This window comes from Macrobrachium rosenbergii, chromosome 41 (genome assembly GCF_040412425.1).
Source record: "Macrobrachium rosenbergii isolate ZJJX-2024 chromosome 41, ASM4041242v1, whole genome shotgun sequence".
NCBI classification, from domain to species: domain Eukaryota; kingdom Metazoa; phylum Arthropoda; class Malacostraca; order Decapoda; family Palaemonidae; genus Macrobrachium; species Macrobrachium rosenbergii.
Genome location: NC_089781.1, coordinates 1,853,032 through 1,874,224, shown reverse-complemented (window position 1 = coordinate 1,874,224; position 21,193 = coordinate 1,853,032). Strand labels below are relative to the sequence as shown.

Sequence of the window (21,193 nt, the reverse complement as noted above, 5' to 3'; positions counted from 1 at the left end):
GCAACAAGCCGGGATGCGCAGACCTCTGCAATCGAACCAAATCTTGAGCTAAAATATTGCTGAAAGTATAAAACCAATCAAGTCTACGTCCCTTAACCCTTGCCCGATTTCATAGGGTTCATGTATGCAGAAATCTGAGCATTATTTTAATTCTCGTGTGGGATCTGCATGTTTCATGACACCATATGCAGTGAATTCGGTACCTGGATGTTTGTCAACTATCGAAGGTTGCTGTTCGGGGTGGGGGTGGGGAGAGAAAGAGACGAAAACTTAGTAGAAGTCGGTTATCAATGTCCAGTCAAAATTTATACCACCTTGTCATGATTAGGAAGCTTGATCTCCTGGCGAACACAATTCTGTTATAAATGTAAAGTTTTATTTCATTGTGAATCTGAAGATGTTAGTAAGACGAAAGTAGTAGCTTCAGTCAAGTTTTAGATTTTTTCATTCCATAAAAATAAAATATATATATATATATATATATATATATATATATATATATATATATATATATATATATATATATATATATATATATATATATATATATATATATATAAAGAGAGAGAGAGAGAGAGAGAGAGAGAGAGAGAGAGAGAGAGAGAAATCTGATGAATTGCTGATGAATGCTTACACCCTTTTTGGAGTGAGGATTGCCTCGACGTCGCCCTACCCTTTTTCCAGTTTCTGATGACCTCCGTTATATAGGTTTTAAGGAAAGAAGGTAACGCCGGGTACATGGGGAACAGATGAAATTCATATTCTTATCAAAACTTTCTTATCACCTAAGGAATGTGTACACTTGATCCTCTTATTTTAAATGAAATACATTTGTAAAAGGAACATAGTCTAAGATGGGTAGTTAGTCTGTTACAAATAAAAAAAAATATCTATCACTTCAGATTTTCTTTGAAAAACAAGATGTGCAAACGGCCCAGTCACCCTGTGTCATAAGGAAATTACTTTTCCTGCAGCAAACAGTTTCTAATCTTCTGCATGTTCGCCTGCATCGTGTTTTCGCCTTGACTTATCTGACAGTAATTTTTGCCACCATGTACCAGCCCACTTGTAGATCTCTATTTGACCTGGTGCTGGTCACTCAATCATTGATTTATTTTCCTTCGATACTACATGATTTCATATATACATACATACATATATAATTATATGTGTGTATACTTGTGTAATTATATGTTTATACTTGTGTGTGCGTGTGTGTGTATATATACTAAATAATATATATATATAAATATATATATATATATATATATATATATATATATATATATATATATATATATATATATATATATATATATATATATATATATATATATATATGTATGTATATATATATTTGCACACACAATATGGTCCAGTCGTACCTCCGCTGAGATTCTGGGAAGAGCTTTAACCCTGGCAGAAGATCCGACTGGTTTAGAAGAAGCTGAATGTACGCCCCTTCCCAGTTATAGAGGCCAGTGTCAACCTAAAAGGAAAAAATTTCATTAGGTCGTGATCCTTTATACAGAGGCTGATAAGACGAGTAAACCCAGGTGATTTTACTTAGCCCAGACCCAAAGAAAGCAACCAATTCTGTCATTTTACTGCGAGGTCATGTTAGCCCTTATACTTGACGACGCGGACCTCTCTGAAAGCTATAAAGCGCCGTACTTTTAATCATCAAGAAAATTATATTTATAAAACGACATTTTCATACATATACTAACAATATTTAACTTCACATGGTTCTTGCCTCATGGCGCACGCGTTCCTCATAACAGTAGTCTTGCATCAGTGGAATAAAGTTTTATCGAATGTAAATAAGAAAAGCAACACACTTGAAAAACAGACAGACAGTGACAGAAGTTATACAGAGGGACAGAAAGTTACAAAAACCGACAGACAATTATACAGACACACAAACAGAAAAACCAATTCCGAAACCTTTACACAACTGCTTGTTATGAACACGAAATACAAAATATTTCGACAAATTAATCTACCGACTATGTAATCAAGTAGAAAAGTATCTAACTTCTTGACAAATCGAATCTGCAAAATGCGTAAGAGACTGAGTGCCATTCACCTCCTCTGACAAACCGGCGTGGCTGGCACTCTCCCCCAAGGTGACTTCACTCCGATTGACCCTCATGACCAAATAGGCTATGGCAGCTTTTGCAGCTGTCACATACCCTGAGCCATTCCGGGTCACGCCGCCCAGGAATTCAGTGAAATTCATTGGGTAGGAGAACGTTGCTCTGGAAATAATGAGTGTTAATAATAACTAGAAATCTGCCATTTATACAGTGCAGTTCTTGTGTATCAAATACTTATCTTTTTATGTGTAACAATAATAAACTATGAATTTTATACGCGAGGGTTAGCCTTGCTATCGTCCAACACGAGGTCAGCCACTATCACCATAAACCACCATATAAATAATTTATGCAGAATTCAAGGTGCCTTGTCTGAACTCGGGACGGAACGTACCGCCACGAGGGTCAGGGCATGCTGTCTCGATCATCTCTTATATTACTCTCATTGTTAACAGCAAGAGTACACGAGTAACCACAGTAAAACTCTAATAATAATCTTCAACAGACGGAAGAATCAACTCAACGTTATCAAGAGACAAGGGCTATGCATTAAATAATGGTTCCTTTACTGTAAGATGATGTCCAGCGAAATGCCTGTTTTTGAATCCACATAACTCACGCCATCTTGGCTGTATTGACGGCATCGGTGACATCCCGGTCTGTCAGCCTTTCGTAGACGGAAGAGTTGTAGCCCCACATCTCCAGGATGCTGATTTCGAGACAGGCGGTGGGCATCTTCGCGTAAAACTGGTAATAGATCTCCTTGTCCAGAGCCAGAGACCAGTCGAATTCGTTGCTCTCGAAGCTTCTGCCCGGAAAGAGCTGGCTTCTGATATTATTGAGCTCTTTCCTCTGCTCTCCGCCAAGTGCCGGAACCCTGTGAACGGACGTGGAAGTGAAGGGAGTGTACATTGCATCATTTGTAAAGCATACGGCATATGCTGGCGTTGTTTATTAGTATCGCTGATGAAAATGAAATCTGACATGGCACGAGCAGATGCCCAAAAAGTTATCCATGGAAAAAATCTCATGGGAATCCGGTTAGAATTTATTTTATACTGAAGACGCAATGATCAGGGCTTTGGGTATAGGGGACAATTAACGTTGCATTAAAATTACACACTAATCACGCTATGAAACTGACCTTGATCATACCATGCAAGAACTCACGCTCGAGTAAAGACAGTTAACGGAAAATCGGATATTTCCTAGATAATAACCCCAAGGGGTTTTAACCCGGGATGTAGCCACCTTTGCGGCGTGTTTAGTACAAACTCGCTGGGGATTACCGTAACAACATAGACAAAAGACTGTAAATATCATAAAGACCATGACCCCCAAGAAATATTAGTCCTAGTCAACGACCCCCGAAAACCCTTGGGGGTCACCATCTAGGAAAGATCTGGAAAATCCATTATAATCTAAAAATTGAGTACATCCACTTGACTCCATCCACTCACTCGCATTTATTCACTTGGCAACATTTAGAACAAAGTATCTAAGAAAAGACTTTGGCCTGAAACATCAGGTAAAGTGAAAGCACGACACTTACCTGTAGCAGACATCTTCTTGGGTAATTGTTCTTCCGTTTCCATCGACTGTTGTAGTTGCTCTGATATCTTGGTGAACTCGAAACATCTGCATAATAATAATAATAATAATAATAATAATAATAATAATAATAATAATAATAATAATAAAAAATAGAAATAAGAAGGACATGGGCTATGCCAGTGGAGATTGTACCCATAATCATAAGAACACTAGGCACGGTCCCAAGATCCCTGAAAAAGAACCTGGAAAAACTAGAAGGAGAAGTAGCTCCAGGACTCATGCAGAAGAGCGTGCTGTTAGAAACTGCGTACATAGTGAAAAAAGTGATGGACTCCTGAGGAGGCAGGATGCAACCCGGAACCTCACACTATAAAAACCACTCAGTCCAATAGGATGACTGTGATAGACGTCCCCACCCCCACCCCTGTCAGTATGTGTTTAATTTAACGTAAATTAATTTGTTTTGAATAAGCCACTTTGGCAGTAATTATTCTTTTGGGACGTAATGACCCTGTTTCCTCCTCCCCGACATTTCTGACTTGTTGTTTAGTTTTAATTACAATGAGCTTGTTTTATTTTCACGTGTGGTTTTGGCTTCTCGTCCGGAGCTGTATTCGGCGCTGTTTCTCGAGGACGGAGAGAGTTGTTTTCTGGACGATTATCATTGTGAGAGCCTGCCTGATCTTTGGATTATCTCTGGATTGCAATACATACCTTTCTACAGCTGCTGCTTCTGTTCTCCTTTGGGAGATTGATTTTTCCGTCAGGCTACGCCCTTGGTCCAGTAAAACTGCCAAGGGGACCTCTCTGCCAACTGGTAAGGTGTGATTGCCCCCTTCGGACGGCCGTGTCCGTTGATCGTCTTGCGACGTAAAAGTGATTATTTAATCAGTCTGCGCCCTTTGTCCAGTTATTTCCTTGCCAAGGGGACCTCTCTTACGTTTGGTAAGGTCTCAAGAAAATATATTATTATCCTCGACCAGTGATTTGAAGGCTGCGTTAGCCACTTCTTCTGTTTAGAGCTCAACTTAAGGGAAGCAATTTATTTTTTTTTATAAACATTTAGTCTGTAACAAAGTTAGGTTATTCTGTCTTTTCAACACTCTATTACTTTCAGGCCCTCTCTTTAAAGTGTAATTGCATAGTCTGTCTTAATTTGGTGTAAGTGTGTTTATTCGATGTTTTCAGTGTGTGGTTGATTTTTGTGTTTATTTAATGTATTTTGTAAGAGGCTCAGTGGTCATTTCTTTCTAAAAGTTTGTATTAAATATTAAGGTTTTATTTTCGGTTTTACTTTATCCTCCTTGATTCCATCTCTGTACACTCTGTTGCGGCCATTCCACCTATTGTGGACTTGGTCGTTTGTGACTTCATTTGTGTTTTAAGAGATTAGTGTATGTTTGATGGGCGTGGGCCCATAACATTTGGCGACCTTTTGCCAGGATTTGTCGGATCCTGTTGTCACTTGAGTGTATAGAGTGGATTCTTGGGGTGTTTTGCAGCATAGTAATACCTTCTCTCCTATATTCTTGTGTTGATCGGTGTTTATAATTTTTTTTCTTGACCGTGGTAGGATATTTGTGTGGTTATTGGTGTTCAGTGTATTGGTTTGTTTTTGGGTATATTTTGTGAGATACATTTATATATTTACTTGTGTGTAATTAATTTACAATGGCTGATTTGAATATCCCGGAGCTCTTGAGTGGAGAGGGGTGGCAGGACAGGTTGGCAGAATTGAATAAGCCTGATTTAGAGAGTGTAGCAGAATTTGTTGAAATTGAAAATCCTGGGTCTGTTAGGAAGGGCTTGTTGCTGCTTAATGTTTATGAAAAGGTTAAGGTGATGAAGGCAGAAGGTAAACCAGAGACTAGGCAGGTGGAGGAAGCGGTGTCAGTAGAAATTTTAGATAGGCAGATTCAGTTGAAAAGAATGGAAATAGATCTCCAAAGGTTGAAGGCTGAGGAGAGAGAGAGAGAGAGAGGCAGCACGAACTTGCTATGCAAGCATTGAGTAATAGGGGTTCTTCTTCTTCCCAACATAATGTGTCTGCAATGCCTTGTATTAATCTAACTGAAGCTCTAAAGTTAGTCCCAAATTTTCAGGAAGTTAACGTGGCAGAGTTTTTGTTTCTTTTGAGAGAATAGCTTCAAGGTTGGAATGGCCAAAAGAGTATTGGACCACTCTTATTCAGAGTAAATTGTTAGGTAAGGCCCAGAAAGTTTACGTTACCTTGGACGAAGATCTGTCTTCAGATTATGATTCTGTAAAGGCCATAGTTTTGAAGGCTTACGAGTTGGTACCGGAAGCTTACTGACAACGCTTCCGTAATTTACAGAAGGAAAGAGGGCAGACTTTTTAGTAGAGTTCGCCAGGGCTAAAGAGCAATTTGCTGGCGACTGGTTAAAGTCTAAGGAGGTGACAGACTTTGAGAAATTAAAAGAATTAATTTTGGTTGAAGAGTTTAAAAGGTCCGTGCCTAATGAGGTGAAGGTACACCTCGAAGAGTTAAAATTAGAAACTTTGCAGGAGGTGGCTATTGCAAGTGATGAGTACCTCCTCTCTCATAAAAATGTGATAGGGGAAGTACCCAGAAATGAGAAATCTGGTTGGGTGAGAGTTAACAGGAGTAGTAATCAGAACAGGTATAATAGGCCTAATGTTAATTATGGTTCTCGTACTACTCCTGTTAACAGCTATAATAGGCAGACCACAGATAACCCGGAGAAGTTGAAAACTTTGACTTGTTTCTTCTGTCATAAGAAGGGACACGTCAAGAGCATGTGTTATGCATTTAAAAGGTCACAAAGGACCGAAAGACGTCCGGTAATGGCCATTCGTAGGAATGAGAACGAGTCAGTGGCTGAGAACTCTAATAATCAGTGACTAGGCAATAAGTCACTGGCTCCTTTTCAGAAATTTTTGTCTGATGGTTTTGTTCGCTCTGGGAATTCGACTGAGCAAAGAAAGGTTAAAATTTTGCGTGACACTGGGGCTGCTCAGTCTTTAATTCTCAGAGAATCCTTACCTATTGATCAGGAATGTTCAAATAAGGAATATGTTTTGTTAAGTGGTTTTCCAGATACGGTCAGGTCTTACCCGGTTGAGAGTTTTTATTTATCATGCCCGTCTTTTTCAGGTTATTTAAAACTGGCCGTTATTGATAAATTTCCTATTAAAGATGTGGATTTGGTGTTAGGGAATGATGTCGCCTAATAAATAAAACTTTCCCTATTGTATTAAGTTCCGGTAATGAAATATCTGTAGTCACTCGATCGAAGGCTAGTAGTGTTGACTCGGCCGAGTCGGTAGTTGATGTTGATTTGAGTAGTTTAGATCGTAGTGATAGCTTAGTTATAGATAGTGGTGTGTTGGATAATAAACTTAATTGGACTACTAAGGAACTTATTACAGCTCAGAAAGCAGATTTTAAAGACCTGCCAGTTGAGTCTGGCGAAATTACTGATTTGACTGTCCCTCGATTTAAGATAATTAATAATATTTTGTATAGAATAAGTAGACCTTTTGATGCCATTAATACAGGTTGTGAAATTGTTAAACAGATTGTGGTTCCTTTTGTTTATCGAAAGGAGTTAATGACATTGGCTCATGAAAATGGTTTGGCTGGTCATTTTGGTGTTTTTAAAACCACTCGTAAATTGTGTGAAAATTATTTTTGGCCTAAGATGAAAGATGATGTTAAAAAATTTGTAAATAGTTGTGATGCATGTCAAAGGTCAGGGAAGCCTAATCAACCAATTCCAAAGGCACCATTACATCCTATTCCTGTTGTTTCTGAACCGTTCAGAGAGGTAATTATTGACGTGGTTGGTCCTCTGCCGAAAACTCGTAGTGGCAATCAGTATATTTTAACAATTATGGATAGGATGTCTCGATATCCTGAGGCAATACCACTACGAAATGTAAAATCTGTTAAAATTGTTGAAGTATTAATTGAATTTTTCACCAGGTTCGGAATGCCCAAAGTAATTCAGTCCGATTGTGGGTCTAATTTTCTGAGTAAATTATTTAGGAGAAGATGGCTGAATTAAAAATTAATCATGTGACTTCTTCTCCGTACCATCCTGAAAGTCAAGGTGTTTTGGAACGATTTCATCAAACCATGAAGTCTATGATAAAAAAGTATTGTTTGGTTAATGGTTCTGAATGGGATAAGGAACTACCTTATTTATTATTTGCATTTCGGTCAGTGCCGAGTCAGTCTTTAGGATTTTCACCTTTCAGCCTTATTTTTGGTCATTGTGTGCGTGGTCCATTGGATGTGGTTCGTGAATCTTGGGAGGGGACGCCCTGATATGAATTTATTAGATTATGTTAGTAATTTGGGTGATAAATTAACGAAGGCTTGGAAGTTTGCTGGTGAAAATTTATTGTGTAGCCAAAAGAAAATGAAATACTTTTTTGACCGAAAGACTAAGGAGCGTAATTTTGTAGTGGGTGATAATGTTTTGGTATTGCTTCCCATTCCAGGAAACCCTTTAAAAGCTTCATTTTCAGGACCGTGGAAAATTTTAAAGTAAGTGATGTTAATTATTTAGTTGAAACTCCTGAAAGGAGGAGACCCTACCAGTTGTGTCACATAAATATGTTAAAGGCTTATAAAGGTCGTGACAAAGTTATTCCCGTGGCATTAGTTGGTGATACTACAAAGTGTAACGGTATTAATTCTTTTTCTTTTCCAGACGTGAGTAATTTTGATGATGATTGTTTTGATGGTGCCGAATGGCTAATGATAATGAACATTCTTTAGAAAATTTTTCAGAAATGGTTTCACATTTGAATTTAGTAGAACAGGGATCTTTGAAAAAGTTAGTTTTTAGTTATAAGGATTTATTTTCGGATGTTCCAGGACAGACCACTGTCCTTGAACATGATGTGGATATGGGTAACGCAACTCCGGTAAAACAATCCCCTTACAGGTTAAATCCATTTAAAAATGATGTTGTGGATAAAGAGGTTGATTATATGTTACGACACGGGCTGATCGAACCCAGCAACAGTCCGTGGTCTTCACCTGTTGTTTTGGTAAAGAAACAGGATGGTCAATTCAGGCTTTGTTTTGATTACCGCAAAGTCAACGAGGTCACAAAGCCTGATAGTTATCCTTTACCCAGGATAGAGGACTGTATTGACAGGATAGGGAATTCAAAATATATAACTAAATTTGATTTGTTAAAGGGGTATTGGCAAGTTCCGCTGTCCAAACGGGCACGGGATTTGTCAGCGTTTGTAACGCAGCGCGGACTCTACCAATGTAAAGTAATGCCTTTTGGGATGAAGAATGCCGCTGCAACCTTTCAAAGGTTAATGAATACTTTGGTCCAAGGTTTAGAGGGGTGTTGTTTATATTGATGATATTGTAATTTATAGTGATGACTGGAACACCCATCTTAAACGTATTAAGGCTTTATTTCAGGTACTTAGGAAAGCTGGTTTGGTTATAAACCTAAAAAGAGTGAGTTTGCCAAAGCAAAGGTTGTATATTTAGGTCACGAAGTAGGATTTGGGAAAGTGGCTCCGAAACAGGCAAACGTAGACTCTATTAGACATATTGAAATACCGAAGTGTCGCAGGGATGTCAGAAAGTTCCTTGGTTTAGTAGGGTATTACCGTAGATTTGTTAAGAATTTTTCTGATATCGCTGAGCCCCTGACTAATTTATTACGTAAGAATGTGACTTTTGTATGGACTAATGATGCCCAAAATGCCTTTGAAAAGTTAAAGCAGGTCCTAATGAATTTCCCTATTTTGAAAGCTCCTGATTTTGACGTTCCTTTTTCGCTTGCTACTGATGCGAGTGATGTTGGGGTTGGAGCAGTTTTGTTGCAGGAAGATGCTCATGGAGTATCTCATCCTGTTGCCTATTTCTCCAAAAAAGTTATCCCCGGCACAACGGAAATACTCGACTGTAGAAAGAGACTTTGGGATTAATTTTAGCTGTTAATCATTTTCAGGTATATTTATCCTCTACAGGGACTCAAATTAAAATATTAACGGATCATAATCCGTTGGTTTTCTTGAACAGGTTTAGAAATAAAAATCAACGGTTGATGCGTTGGAGCCTCCTGCTCCAGGAATGGAATTTTAGCTTTTCACATTTCCAGGCAAAAGTAATGTTGTCGCTGATGCACTATCACGCATCAGTGACTGATCGATAGGTTGATTTGAGAAAAACCTTTTTGTTCTTCGTAAAAACCTGTTTTGTATATACTTATATTAATTGATTTGATTAATCCTATAAATTTATTGAATGTACAGGTTTCAGGTGTGTTGTAATAATGTTGTGTCAGGTGTTTTTGTTTATGAAATAATTTAGGATTAAGTACTTAAGATTAAGATGTTAAATGTCGTGATTTGCAGGTTTTTCTTCGGTGTCGTCTTTGATTAAGAGTGGTTAAGGGTACTTTTGATTTCTGTTTATTTTAGTATGTGTTATTGGTGGAGGCTAATTTTAAGGTGTTACCATTGTCTTGTGTATGTCCAGGTTAATTTTAAGGTGTTACCATTGTCTTGTATATGTCCATTAATGATGTGTGTATTTAAGGCCCAAACCCGTTTAGTGTGAGGACGCTCTCTGAAGTGTAGAGGCACTAAAACTGAGTGAAGTGAAGTGAAAAGACGCTCTTTGAAACTCAGTGAGTTGCAAAAACAAATAGTGTTGAGTAAGGACGCTCTCTGGAGTGAAAAGAGGCATTATTGGAAGGTGTTGTGAAGGGCCACAATATTGAGTGTGTCGTAAAATCATGGATATGTGAACGGTGTGTTACGTTTTTTCTTATTTTTGGTGATTGATTGTTAGTTTTTATGAATCATTAATCATATACTGTTATGTCCCTGTTCTTCATTTGTGCCAATGGTCCACATTAATTCTTTCTTTACAAAGCTTAGATAGGTCACGGGCTCACGGGTCTGTAGCACTACACAGCCGTTTTTAGGCGCTACAGGCTGGTGTATGAGTGGTGACCTAGACTAAGCTAAGGTTAATTTATTAAGGTTTTGGTCCTTATTTTTGTTTGACTGATATTTGTGTTTTCAGAATAATTTAGCCAGGTCACGGGCTCACGGGTCTGTGCACGGCCGTTTTTAGGCGCTACAGGCTGGTGTATGAGTGGTGACCTTGGTTGCGGTAACACTAGCCCCATTGTGGTCGATTTATATTTTTGGTTGTTGGTTATCTAGGTTTAGTCTAATAATAGGTTAGTCTTGTTAATATTGCTGTTCTGCTAACCTGTGCCCACCGCTCCACTTGTGAGTTCATGGGGATATTACCATATTTCTTCATATGTTGATACTGATGTTATTTTTGGCGTGGTCACTATAAATTATTTACTTGTATTAGTTTTAAGTCATAATATTAAGGTTAAGATTTGATATCTATTGACTGTATTGAAAGTGGTACAAAATTTTTTGCCACTAATCTATTTTTGGCCGGCAATGTGATATAGTATTTTCAATCACTTTTGAGTTCTGTCATTGGACTTGAATTTTTTCTTATTGTCCCTGTTTTATTTCATATAGATTGAATTGCTATGTTTGTTTTTGATATTAGCATTTTTATATATTTCTTTGAATTTTGAGTTAAGTTCAATACTTTGTAGAAAAATTTTCTTGTGGAAAATTTTTTTTTGTTGGGTGAGGAGGTGTCAGTATGTGTTTAATTTAACGTAAATTAATTTGTTTTGAATAAGCCACTTTGGCAGTAATTATTCTTTTGGGACGTAATGACCCTGTTTCCTCCTCCCCGACATTTCTGACTTGTTGTTTAGTTTTAATTACAATGAGCTTGTTTTATTTTCACGTGTGGTTTTGGCTTCTCGTCCGGAGCTGTATTCGGCGCTGTTTCTCGAGGACGGAGAGAGTTGTTTTCTGGACGATTATCATTGTGAGAGCCTGCCTGATCTTTGGATTATCTCTGGATTGCAATACATACCTTTCTACAGCTGCTGCTTCTGTTCTCCTTTGGGAGATTGATTTTTCCGTCAGGCTACGCCCTTGGTCCAGTAAAACTGCCAAGGGGACCTCTCTGCCAACTGGTAAGGTGTGATTGCCCCCTTCGGACGGCCGTGTCCGTTGATCGTCTTGCGACGTAAAAGTGATTATTTAATCAGTCTGCGCCCTTTGTCCAGTTATTTCCTTGCCAAGGGGACCTCTCTTACGTTTGGTAAGGTCTCAAGAAAATATATTATTATCCTCGACCAGTGATTTGAAGGCTGCGTTAGCCACTTCTTCTGTTTAGAGCTCAACTTAAGGGAAGCAATTTATTTTTTTTTTTATAAACATTTAGTCTGTAACAAGTTAGGTTATTCTGTCTTTTCAACACTCTATTACTTTCAGGGCCCTCTCTTTAAAGTGTAATTGCATAGTCTGTCTTAATTTGGTGTAAGTGTGTTTATTCGATGTTTTCAGTGTGTGGTTGATTTTTGTGTTTATTTAATGTATTTTGTAAGAGGCTCAGTGGTCATTTCTTTCTAAAAGTTTGTATTAAATATTAAGGTTTTATTTTCGGTTTTACTTTATCCTCCTTGATTCCATCTCTGTACACTCTGTTGCGGCCATTCCACCTATTGTGGACTTGGTCGTTTGTGACTTCATTTGTGTTTTAAGAGATTAGTGTATGTTTGATGGGCGTGGGCCCATAACACCCCCAACAAAAAAAAATTAATAATAATAATCTGATGAAGAGAAGCTTATTAGGACAGGAGATGCCGAACAGTGTGAGATGGGGGAACTTGTTAGTAACATTGACTCTTAGAGAGAGAGAGAGAGGAGGAACGGGGGTATTTTCAAAGTGCGTGTAAGGAGAAAAGGTAGATAGAACCAGAATAATATTGCAGGTAATGATTGCCAACATTATTATGTATGTTTATTAAAGACAGAGGGTGAATACGTATTCGATAAAAGATTCTCCTTCCATGGGCAATAACAGCAAACAGGACTTTCCTTTTCCACGCCCACTAGAGAATTATCACGTTATTTATACTAATATAATCAATAAATATTTTGACTTCTTAAAAAACTTCGAAGAAATTAAAACCATCAGAAATACAATAATATTATTCATTTAATAGATATAAAACTTGTTTACAGATGACATTTTGTACCACATTTACAACAGCCTAAGTAAAATACGACACGAATGGGAAGAACGAAATATAAAAGAGACCCACGTAACCTGAGGATCATAGTTGTTCATCGTAACAGCTTACATCATTTGTCTAATGCCAGTAATCAAGAAACGAAGTTTACCTCGGTCAGAACTGTAATAATTACCATCTCATAGTATCGTGCAGAAATTTCTTCAGCTAATTATTTTTAAAAAATGTACGCCCCCTTGATTTACATTTTGTGTTTTAAATGGTTTCCCACCAAGATTTAGCTCTGCAAAGTACAGTATAATATTTTATAATGCGGAATGTGTAACCAACATATCGCTGCAAATCCCGTAGAGTTATATGAAGCCCCTGAGCGTATTATACAGTGTATGTAGGTACTTGCTACGGCCACAAAAAGAGATTTTTGGGGTGTAACTGCAAGACAAAAGGGAAATTGTGTACATAAAAACAGTGGGATGGATAAAATATTCAAGAGAGAAGTAAGAGAGGAAAAAATGGCATGTAACGACAGCAAGAGGAGAAATAGAAAACAAAGAAAAAGGTAAAGGCTTTCGGAATAAAGCATGCATATAGGGAGACACTGTACGAGGAGAATGCATTCCTGGTGCGATGAAATGATCGCTTGGAAGATTTGTTAAATTCTAAAGATAGAAAAGAGTCAGAGCTGAATGACGCAAAGGTGGAAGGAATTAATGTAACGTTGAGAACAGTTAAGGTGTCAAAGAATGGAAATACACATGGAGCTGAAGGGATTACAAGGGAGATGCAGTGATGACAGCTTGGCTGAGTGGCTGACCAGGATATTCAAGAGAGGTCTAGATGCGGGAAAATATCTAAAAGAATGGGTGAAAAAAAAAATGTGTTTTGTATGAGGGTTCAGGTGATACAGGTTACTTTAAGAGTTACAGAATGTAATATGACTTAGTACACTGGGGAAGGTGTATAGTAGGATTCTGCCTGAGAGAGTAAGAAAAATAACAGAAGGGAGTGATGGAAGAGCTGTTGGGTTAGCTTAGGCAAAGAAGGGGCGTGAAGACCAATATTTGTGAAAAATATGTGAAAATTTGGAGAGTGCAAGGAAACAGCATGGGCCCCGAAAGACTTGTGACAGAACTGATAGAGAGTACACTGGAGAGAGCAGAAGATGCAAGGTTTAGAAGATGCGTTGTTGTGAGTTTTTAGGGATTTTTATGACGGAAACATCGTATGTTTTAAGAGATTTAGAAGGGAAGTGTCTGATTTGGTGTAAGACTGGGGGTGAGACAAGGGTAACTCAAGTCTCATCTCCATTTTTGTGCATGGAGTGATGCAAACAGTCAAAGGAAGAATAGCAGATGTAGGTGCAAAGTTGTGGGATAAGGAAATGGATTACGAATGCAGTATTGAATTATTGATGCTTGCAGGAGATGCAGTTCTGATAAGGGAAAGTGAAGAGAAACTGCAGAAGCTGGTGAAATGTTTGCAAATGCTTACAAGATGAGAAATTTGAGAGTATATTTAAGCAAGAATAAGGTTGTAAGTGTAACTTGAAATGGGGAAGAAGGAGCAATGTACATTAATATGAATGGTGGAAAAATGGAAGCAGTCGATTTGTATAGGTATTTGGCAATAAGTAAAATCAATGGTGGTAAGAACTGTCATAGAATAGGTGGTGCAAGAAAGGTAGCAGCCTGCCAGCAAAAGATTGGGAGATGACTTGGATTTTCAATGGAAGCCAAGGTGAGAGTGTATGAGAAGACTTTTGAGTCAACGCTCCTTTATGGAAGTGAAGAGAAGATGAATGCGAATGAAAGGAAAAAAGTTGAAGCAGCTGGGCTGGATTGTTTCTGCAGTATATATAGGATAAGAAGAATGTGGAGATTAGCAGTAGTTGAATAATTAGTAAAGAGGATGGATGAGTGTTTTGAGATGGTTTTGTTGTGAAGAAAAAAGTACCACGATGGGATGCCTGAAAGTGTATAACGAAAGTATTAGGAGGAAGGAGGAGAGGAAGAACTATTAAGTGTTGCAAGACGGAATGGAAGAGGTGCTGGAAAAAAATTTCCTTTATATCTAACAAACGCAAGTTTGCGTAAAGCAGATGTGACTAGACCAGTGTACGTAGGTGAATTTGGTACTCCGGTGACAGGTCTCCAGAGTAGGCATATGATGTGGCTAATGTTGTGGAAGTGTCTTGCACAGCAGCTACATCCCTGATTCAACCGCTAAAGCACGAGTGTGTCAGTGTCCGTTTTCTTGTTCTTCACTGGAGGCACAGCTGCATGTTGCTTATATATATATATATATATATATATATATATATATATATATATATATATATATATATATATATATATATATATATATATATATATATATATATATATATATACATACATACATACATAAACAGCATTTATATAAGTATATATATATATATATATATATATATATATATATATATATATATATATATATATATATATATAGGCAAATGGAAATGGAAATGGAAATGTTGATGCGTAACCATGGCTTATATTACCGTATTTTATTTGAATACATTTTTTTCCTTTGTTTATCATTTCATTTTATTTTTACTTTATCAAGTAAATGTTTTAATTTCTTGAAAAAATACTCATACACAAACATACATACATAATATATATATATATATATATATATATATATATATATATATATATATATATATATATGTATGTATGTGTGTGTGTTTATCGACGGGATGAAAAACAGTTTACTAGATCAAATTGAAAAATAAAACAAAACGATATGCAAGGGCAAACAAAATACATCAAAATAAAATAAAAATATAGAACATGACAAATATCCATTTTTAAACGAAATAAAAGAAGTTATAATAGGCCACTCACCTCCCTGATGTAGTCGGCCGTCAGAACATTGTCCTTTGCTTCGAAGATGATCATTTGGACTCTCTGGTCTTGGGGGAAGTTCTTTTCCTGCCAATCGATAGTCTTCACGTAGTCGGAGCCCTGGAAACAGAATGTTGAGAGGTGCTGAGAAACTTCCTTATATACTGTCCTTCATTCTCTCTCAAGAAAGCAGTTAAGAATCGCTAGCTGTACAAGAGACGATACAATAAGCGACACAGACGAAGGGTTTCTCGAAAGGGAAACAGAGTAATGGATACAAAGAATTATTTCTTTAACTGAACTGTCGATCCCTTTTCTCTATTTGTTGTGTAAGCATTTAGAATTCGAATATAGTTCTCTTGAAGTCAGACCTACACTTGATATATGCAAAGAAAATCAGACAGATACTCGTGCATAGAGGGTATATTTTGCATAAATTTAGAAGTATGATATATAAAAATGTGCTGAGATGGGTATCCAAGACTATTTGCCTACCCATGGCTTTGAGGTTCTGTGCGTGCAAGAAAGCAACGAAGACATGACAGTCAAAACCGTATTATGCAACTAAACACACGGGCATTTTGCTTGCATGCAATCATGATAATGTATATGCTCAGAACGAGTACTCACGCGGACAGTCAGAGGAAGGGTCGTTGCACAGTCAGTTCAATTCCAACAGTACAAAGTACCAAATAAACTCTCAGTTGAGAAGGTCAAATTCTCCAGGTTCAGAAGATAAAGAAAAAAGTTTATATATATATATATATATATATATATATATATATATATATATATATATATATATATATATATATATATATATATATATATATATATATATATATATATATACACGTGCTAAAAAAAATTTACATAGAATAGAATAGGATGTAGATTTTAGGCTAAAGAATAGATGTAGAATTTAGTCTAAAGGCCAAGCGCTGGGACCCATGAGGTCATACACTACTAGAAGGGAAATTGACAGCAAAAAGGTCTGAAAGGAGTAACAGGAGGAAAATCTCACAGTTGCACTATGGACCAATTGTTAGGAGAGGGTGAAAAGTGAGATGGAAGAAAGAGAATATGAACGGAGGTGCAGTTAAAGGAGTAAAGGGGGTTGCAGCTAGGGGCCGAAGGGACGCTTCAAAGAACCTCAAGTAATGCCTGCAGTGCACCGCCGCATGAGGTGCACTGACGGCACTAAACCTCTAGGGGCACAGATTTCGATAAGTACTAGACAGCCTTCACTCATGACGAATAAACAACACTGAGTATGAAAAATTATGATAAGGGTTACATCGTTTGTATCTAATCCCTCTCTCTCTCTCTCTCTTTCTATCTCTCCCTCTCTCACTGCCTTATCTTTACTAAGATTACCCTTGTTAAAAAAAACTCACCTGCGGAATCCACAGTCTTTCAGGCTTTCGTTCGACATAGAAGTTGAGAAAACCAAGGCAGGCAAGTCCCGTTGCTATCAAACTCCCAGCGATGAAAGCCCAGGGAAATGAGGCGGCTATTCTTCCAAACCTAGCAAAAAGACAAATCTTTGTCACTAAAAAAAAAAAAAGGGAAAAATTCACACAACTGATTTTGTTAAATCTCTTACCGTCAGTCATACTTTCCGTTCCTCGGAATGACCTCCTTCATCAAATAGCTCCTTTGTAGTCGATACGAAAATGACGCTTTTGCTTCTTGTGTGATGGGAATAGACGTGATATGACATTGCTTTGTTTTTGTGAAGATCATATGTGTGTGTGCGATAGTCTGCATCCTTCTCGATCACGTTTACGTAAACCTTTGGCTTGATTTGTGATACCAGATATAAGCTTTACGTAAGACATTAGAAACTTTATTTGCGATAGGACAGAGGGTACTTTACGATTTCATTACGAGGTGCTGTATTTACAAGTATCATTTACCTTTCTGTTTCATTTAAAATCTCATAAATAATTTGATGTTTGAGGGTATTATAATAGAACACAGAACGTAGTAATATATATATTATATATATATATATATATATATATATATATATATATATATATATATATATATATATATATATATATATATACTAGCTGATAACCCACTGCTGCCCTGGAAAACTGAATGACAACCGACAAACTCTCTCTCTCTCTCTCACTTTTTCCCTCTTAATCCTCCCTAACACCCCTCTACTCTCTCTCACTTCCTCTCCCTCTTTCTTTCTCTCTCTCTCCAACCATCCCTGTCTCTTTCCCTCTTCCTTCTCCCTAACACCCCTTCTACCCTATCTCTCACTTCCTTTCCATCTTTCTTTCTCTCACTCTCTCTCTTTCTCTCTCTAACACTCCCTGTCTCTTTCCCTCTTTCTTCTCCCTAACACACCCCTCTACTCTCTCTCTCTCTCTTCCTCTCCCTCTCATTCTCTCTCTGTCACTCCCTTCTCAAACCCCACCCCCTTTGGTGTCATTGATGTCTTACTCCGACAGTATTCTTTTCCAGATAGTAAGTCATATGTATACGAAATTAGGTACGATAAATTCGTAAAGTTACTAAGTCTACGGGCATAATCAACCCCGTTTCACTGGCTGAACCAGACCTCACTTATAGCACCTTTGGTGCTAGTGATATCTTACCCCCTGTGTTCTTTTCGAGATGGTAAGTCATATGTATACCAAGTTTGGTTGAAATTTCTCAATGCATTTCAGAGTGTATGTGGAACATATACGTGCACATATTACATCATATATATACACACACACATATATATATATATATATATATATATATATACTAAATTTCCTTGGCTGCCTTTCTGTGTGTGTGTGTGTATGGCTGCCTTTCTGTCTGTGTCCCTCTCCTCCCCCTCCCCTCCCTCTTCCCCAACTCCTTGAGCGTGAAGACTTCTTCTGCAGAAAGAAGGAATTCGCTTCCTTCAAGTGTGCTATGTCCCTTGATGAAGACTCTTCTAATTGAAAATCTCTGTCAAAGTGGGCAAATAGTTGAATATCTAGATGTATTCTTGCACATGTCTTCCTTCTCGTAATTCTGTCGGAATAATCTAGAAGACCGCCTCTGCAGAAGGAACTTGGTTCCTTCAAGTATGCTATGTCCCTTGATGAAGACTCTTCTAATTGAAAATCTCTGTCAAAGTGGGCAAATAGTCGGATATCAAGATCTATTTTTGCAGATGCCTTCCTTCTGGTAATTCTGTTGGAATAATCTAGAAGACTGGCTCTGCAGAAGAAGGAATTCACTTCTTTCAAGTATTCTATGTCCCTTGATGAAGACTCTTCTAATAGAAGATCCTGGTCAAAGCAGGCAAATAGTCAGAAATCTAGATGTATTCTTGCAGATGTCTTCCTTCTGCTAATTCTGTGCAATAATCTAGAAGACTGGCTCTGCAGAAAAAAGGCACTCAATTTCTTCAAGTATGCTATGTCCCTTGATGAAGACTCTTCTAATAAAACATCTCTATTAAAGCGGGCAAATAGTCGGATATCAAGATGTATTTTTGCAGATGTCTTCCTTCTGCTAAATCTGTTGCAATAATCTAGAAGACTGGCTCTGTGGGAAGAAGGAACTCAGTTCTTTCAAGTATACTCTGTCACTTGATGAAGACTCTTCTAATTGAAGATCTCTGTCAAAGCGGGCAAATAGTTGGATATCTAGATGTATTCTTGAAGATGTCTTCTTTCTAGTAATTCTGTTGGAATAATCTAGAAGACTGGCTCTGCAGGAAGAAGGAATTCACTTCCTTCAAGTATGCTGTGTTCCTTGATGAAGATTCTTCTAATAGAACATAACTGTCAAAGCGGGTAAATAGTCGGATATTTAGATGTATTCTTGCAGATGTCTTCCTTCTGGTAATTCTGTTGGAATAATCTAGAAGACCGGCTCTGCAGAAAAAAGAAACTCAGTTCCTTCAAGTATGCTATATCCCTTGATGAAGACTCTTCTAAAAGAACATATCTGTCAAAGCGGGCAAACGGTATGCTATGGGTATGGTACATATACGGGTATGGGTATGGAATGGGTATTGGTATAGGTGTGAGTATGGTACAGATATGGGTATGGGAATGGTATGGTATGGATATGGGTATGGGTATAGGTATGTTGATGATACTTTCCTACTTTTTAAAAGTAAAGGTGCTGCTGAACAAGTTTTAGAATTCGCTAACAATCTCCATCTTAGTATTACATTTACCATTGAACACGAAAACAATGATTGTCTTCCTTTCCTAAACTTATTAATCACCAGATCCAACCAGCACTTCTCCACTTCTGTCTTCCGGAAGCAAACGTATACTGGTCTTGGTTCAAATTTTTATAGTTCATGCTTTTACAATTTTAACCTGAAAAGTATTGTTATGTTATTGCACAGAGCCTTTTCTCTCTTCAGACTGGCTCTCTTTTCATGGGAGGTTGAGTTCCTTAGAAAATATTTTCAGAATAACTGCTATCCCAAAACTTTTGTTTGGGAAATATCTAAAAAAATTCTTGAGTAAATTCCAGCCAAAAAGTGCTGCACCTACAGTACCTAAACTTGATTTTTATGTTTCTTTGCCTTTTACGAATAATGAGAAATTTTTAATTACGTTAAGGCAGATTTTAAAGAAATACTTTTACTGTCTCAATCCCAAGTTCGTTCTCAGGAATCCAAGAACAATTGGACCTCTTTTTAGATTTAAAGACACTGTCCCCAACCTTATGCGTTCTTTGGTTGTCTAAAAGTATACTTGCGTCGGATCCACCAAAAGAATGCTGAAAGTGCGAGTCGACTCTCATCGTGGCGTTAGCCACAGAACAGGGTGTACTTTGAGTAAGGAGTTTCCTAGCATAAGGGAACATTGTAAACAATGCAAATCTTTTATTTCCTATGACGATTTTGAAATCTTAGAGCAAGCTGCTGATGAAACCTCTCTCCATATCCTCGAGTCGTTAACCATCAAACAAATGGTTCCATCTTTGAATAGTCAGTCTTCCTCTGCCCCTCTGTTTATAGCTTAAGATGTTTCTTCGTCCTTTTGGTGACCATTCTTGGTCACTCAGTTTTCTTTTCTCGAGGCGTTAGGTTGGTTTTAACTTTTATGCTACGGTTTTAATATCTATATTTTAATACTAATGATTTTACTGAGTCCTATGTATTGATTTTAATTGTTGTTATTTTTGTATACTAGCCCTGATAATGAAGCCATGCTTTCAAACGTTGGCTGGAAATAAAGTTGAATATGCATCACCTCCTTTTCGTCCTCCTGTTTGTTATTTATATACAGTATATATATATATATATATATATATATATATATATATATATATATATATATATATATATAATATATATATATATACATATATATACACAGTATATATATATATATAAACTTAAAACCAAAGATGAAGAAATAAAATACCGGGTGTAGGTCCTGACTGGTTTCAACTTTATTTCAAGCCATTGACGAAAGAATGACACATAGTTGAAGGAATTCACAATATACCGTACATGCCAAGGCGACACTACCCTACAACATGGGCACTCGAAAACTCATACCCACAC

At 37.4% G+C, this 21,193-nt stretch overlaps 1 protein-coding gene across 3 annotated transcripts in view; it reads right to left on the bottom strand.

Moving 5' to 3' along the window:
* The window catches only part of LOC136826573 (patched domain-containing protein 3-like), a 58,326-nt gene that overhangs the window by 22,186 nt on the left and 14,947 nt on the right, over window positions 1–21,193 (bottom strand). For 2 of the 3 annotated variants that reach the window (XM_067083771.1, XM_067083770.1), the window contains 6 exons: window positions 17,052–17,181; window positions 15,655–15,774; window positions 3,652–3,737; window positions 2,719–2,976; window positions 2,090–2,261; window positions 1,386–1,489 (listed from right to left, as the gene is read on the bottom strand). In XM_067083771.1, the coding sequence (XP_066939872.1) occupies window positions 1,386–1,489; window positions 2,090–2,261; window positions 2,719–2,976; window positions 3,652–3,737; window positions 15,655–15,708 (674 nt within the window). In that variant the 5' untranslated portion in view covers window positions 15,709–15,774; window positions 17,052–17,181. Of the gene's footprint in view, window positions 1–1,385; window positions 1,490–2,089; window positions 2,262–2,718; window positions 2,977–3,651; window positions 3,738–15,654; window positions 15,775–16,284; window positions 16,392–17,051; window positions 17,182–21,193 lie in introns of those variants that run through there. The other variant, XM_067083772.1, reaches the window with a different exon arrangement.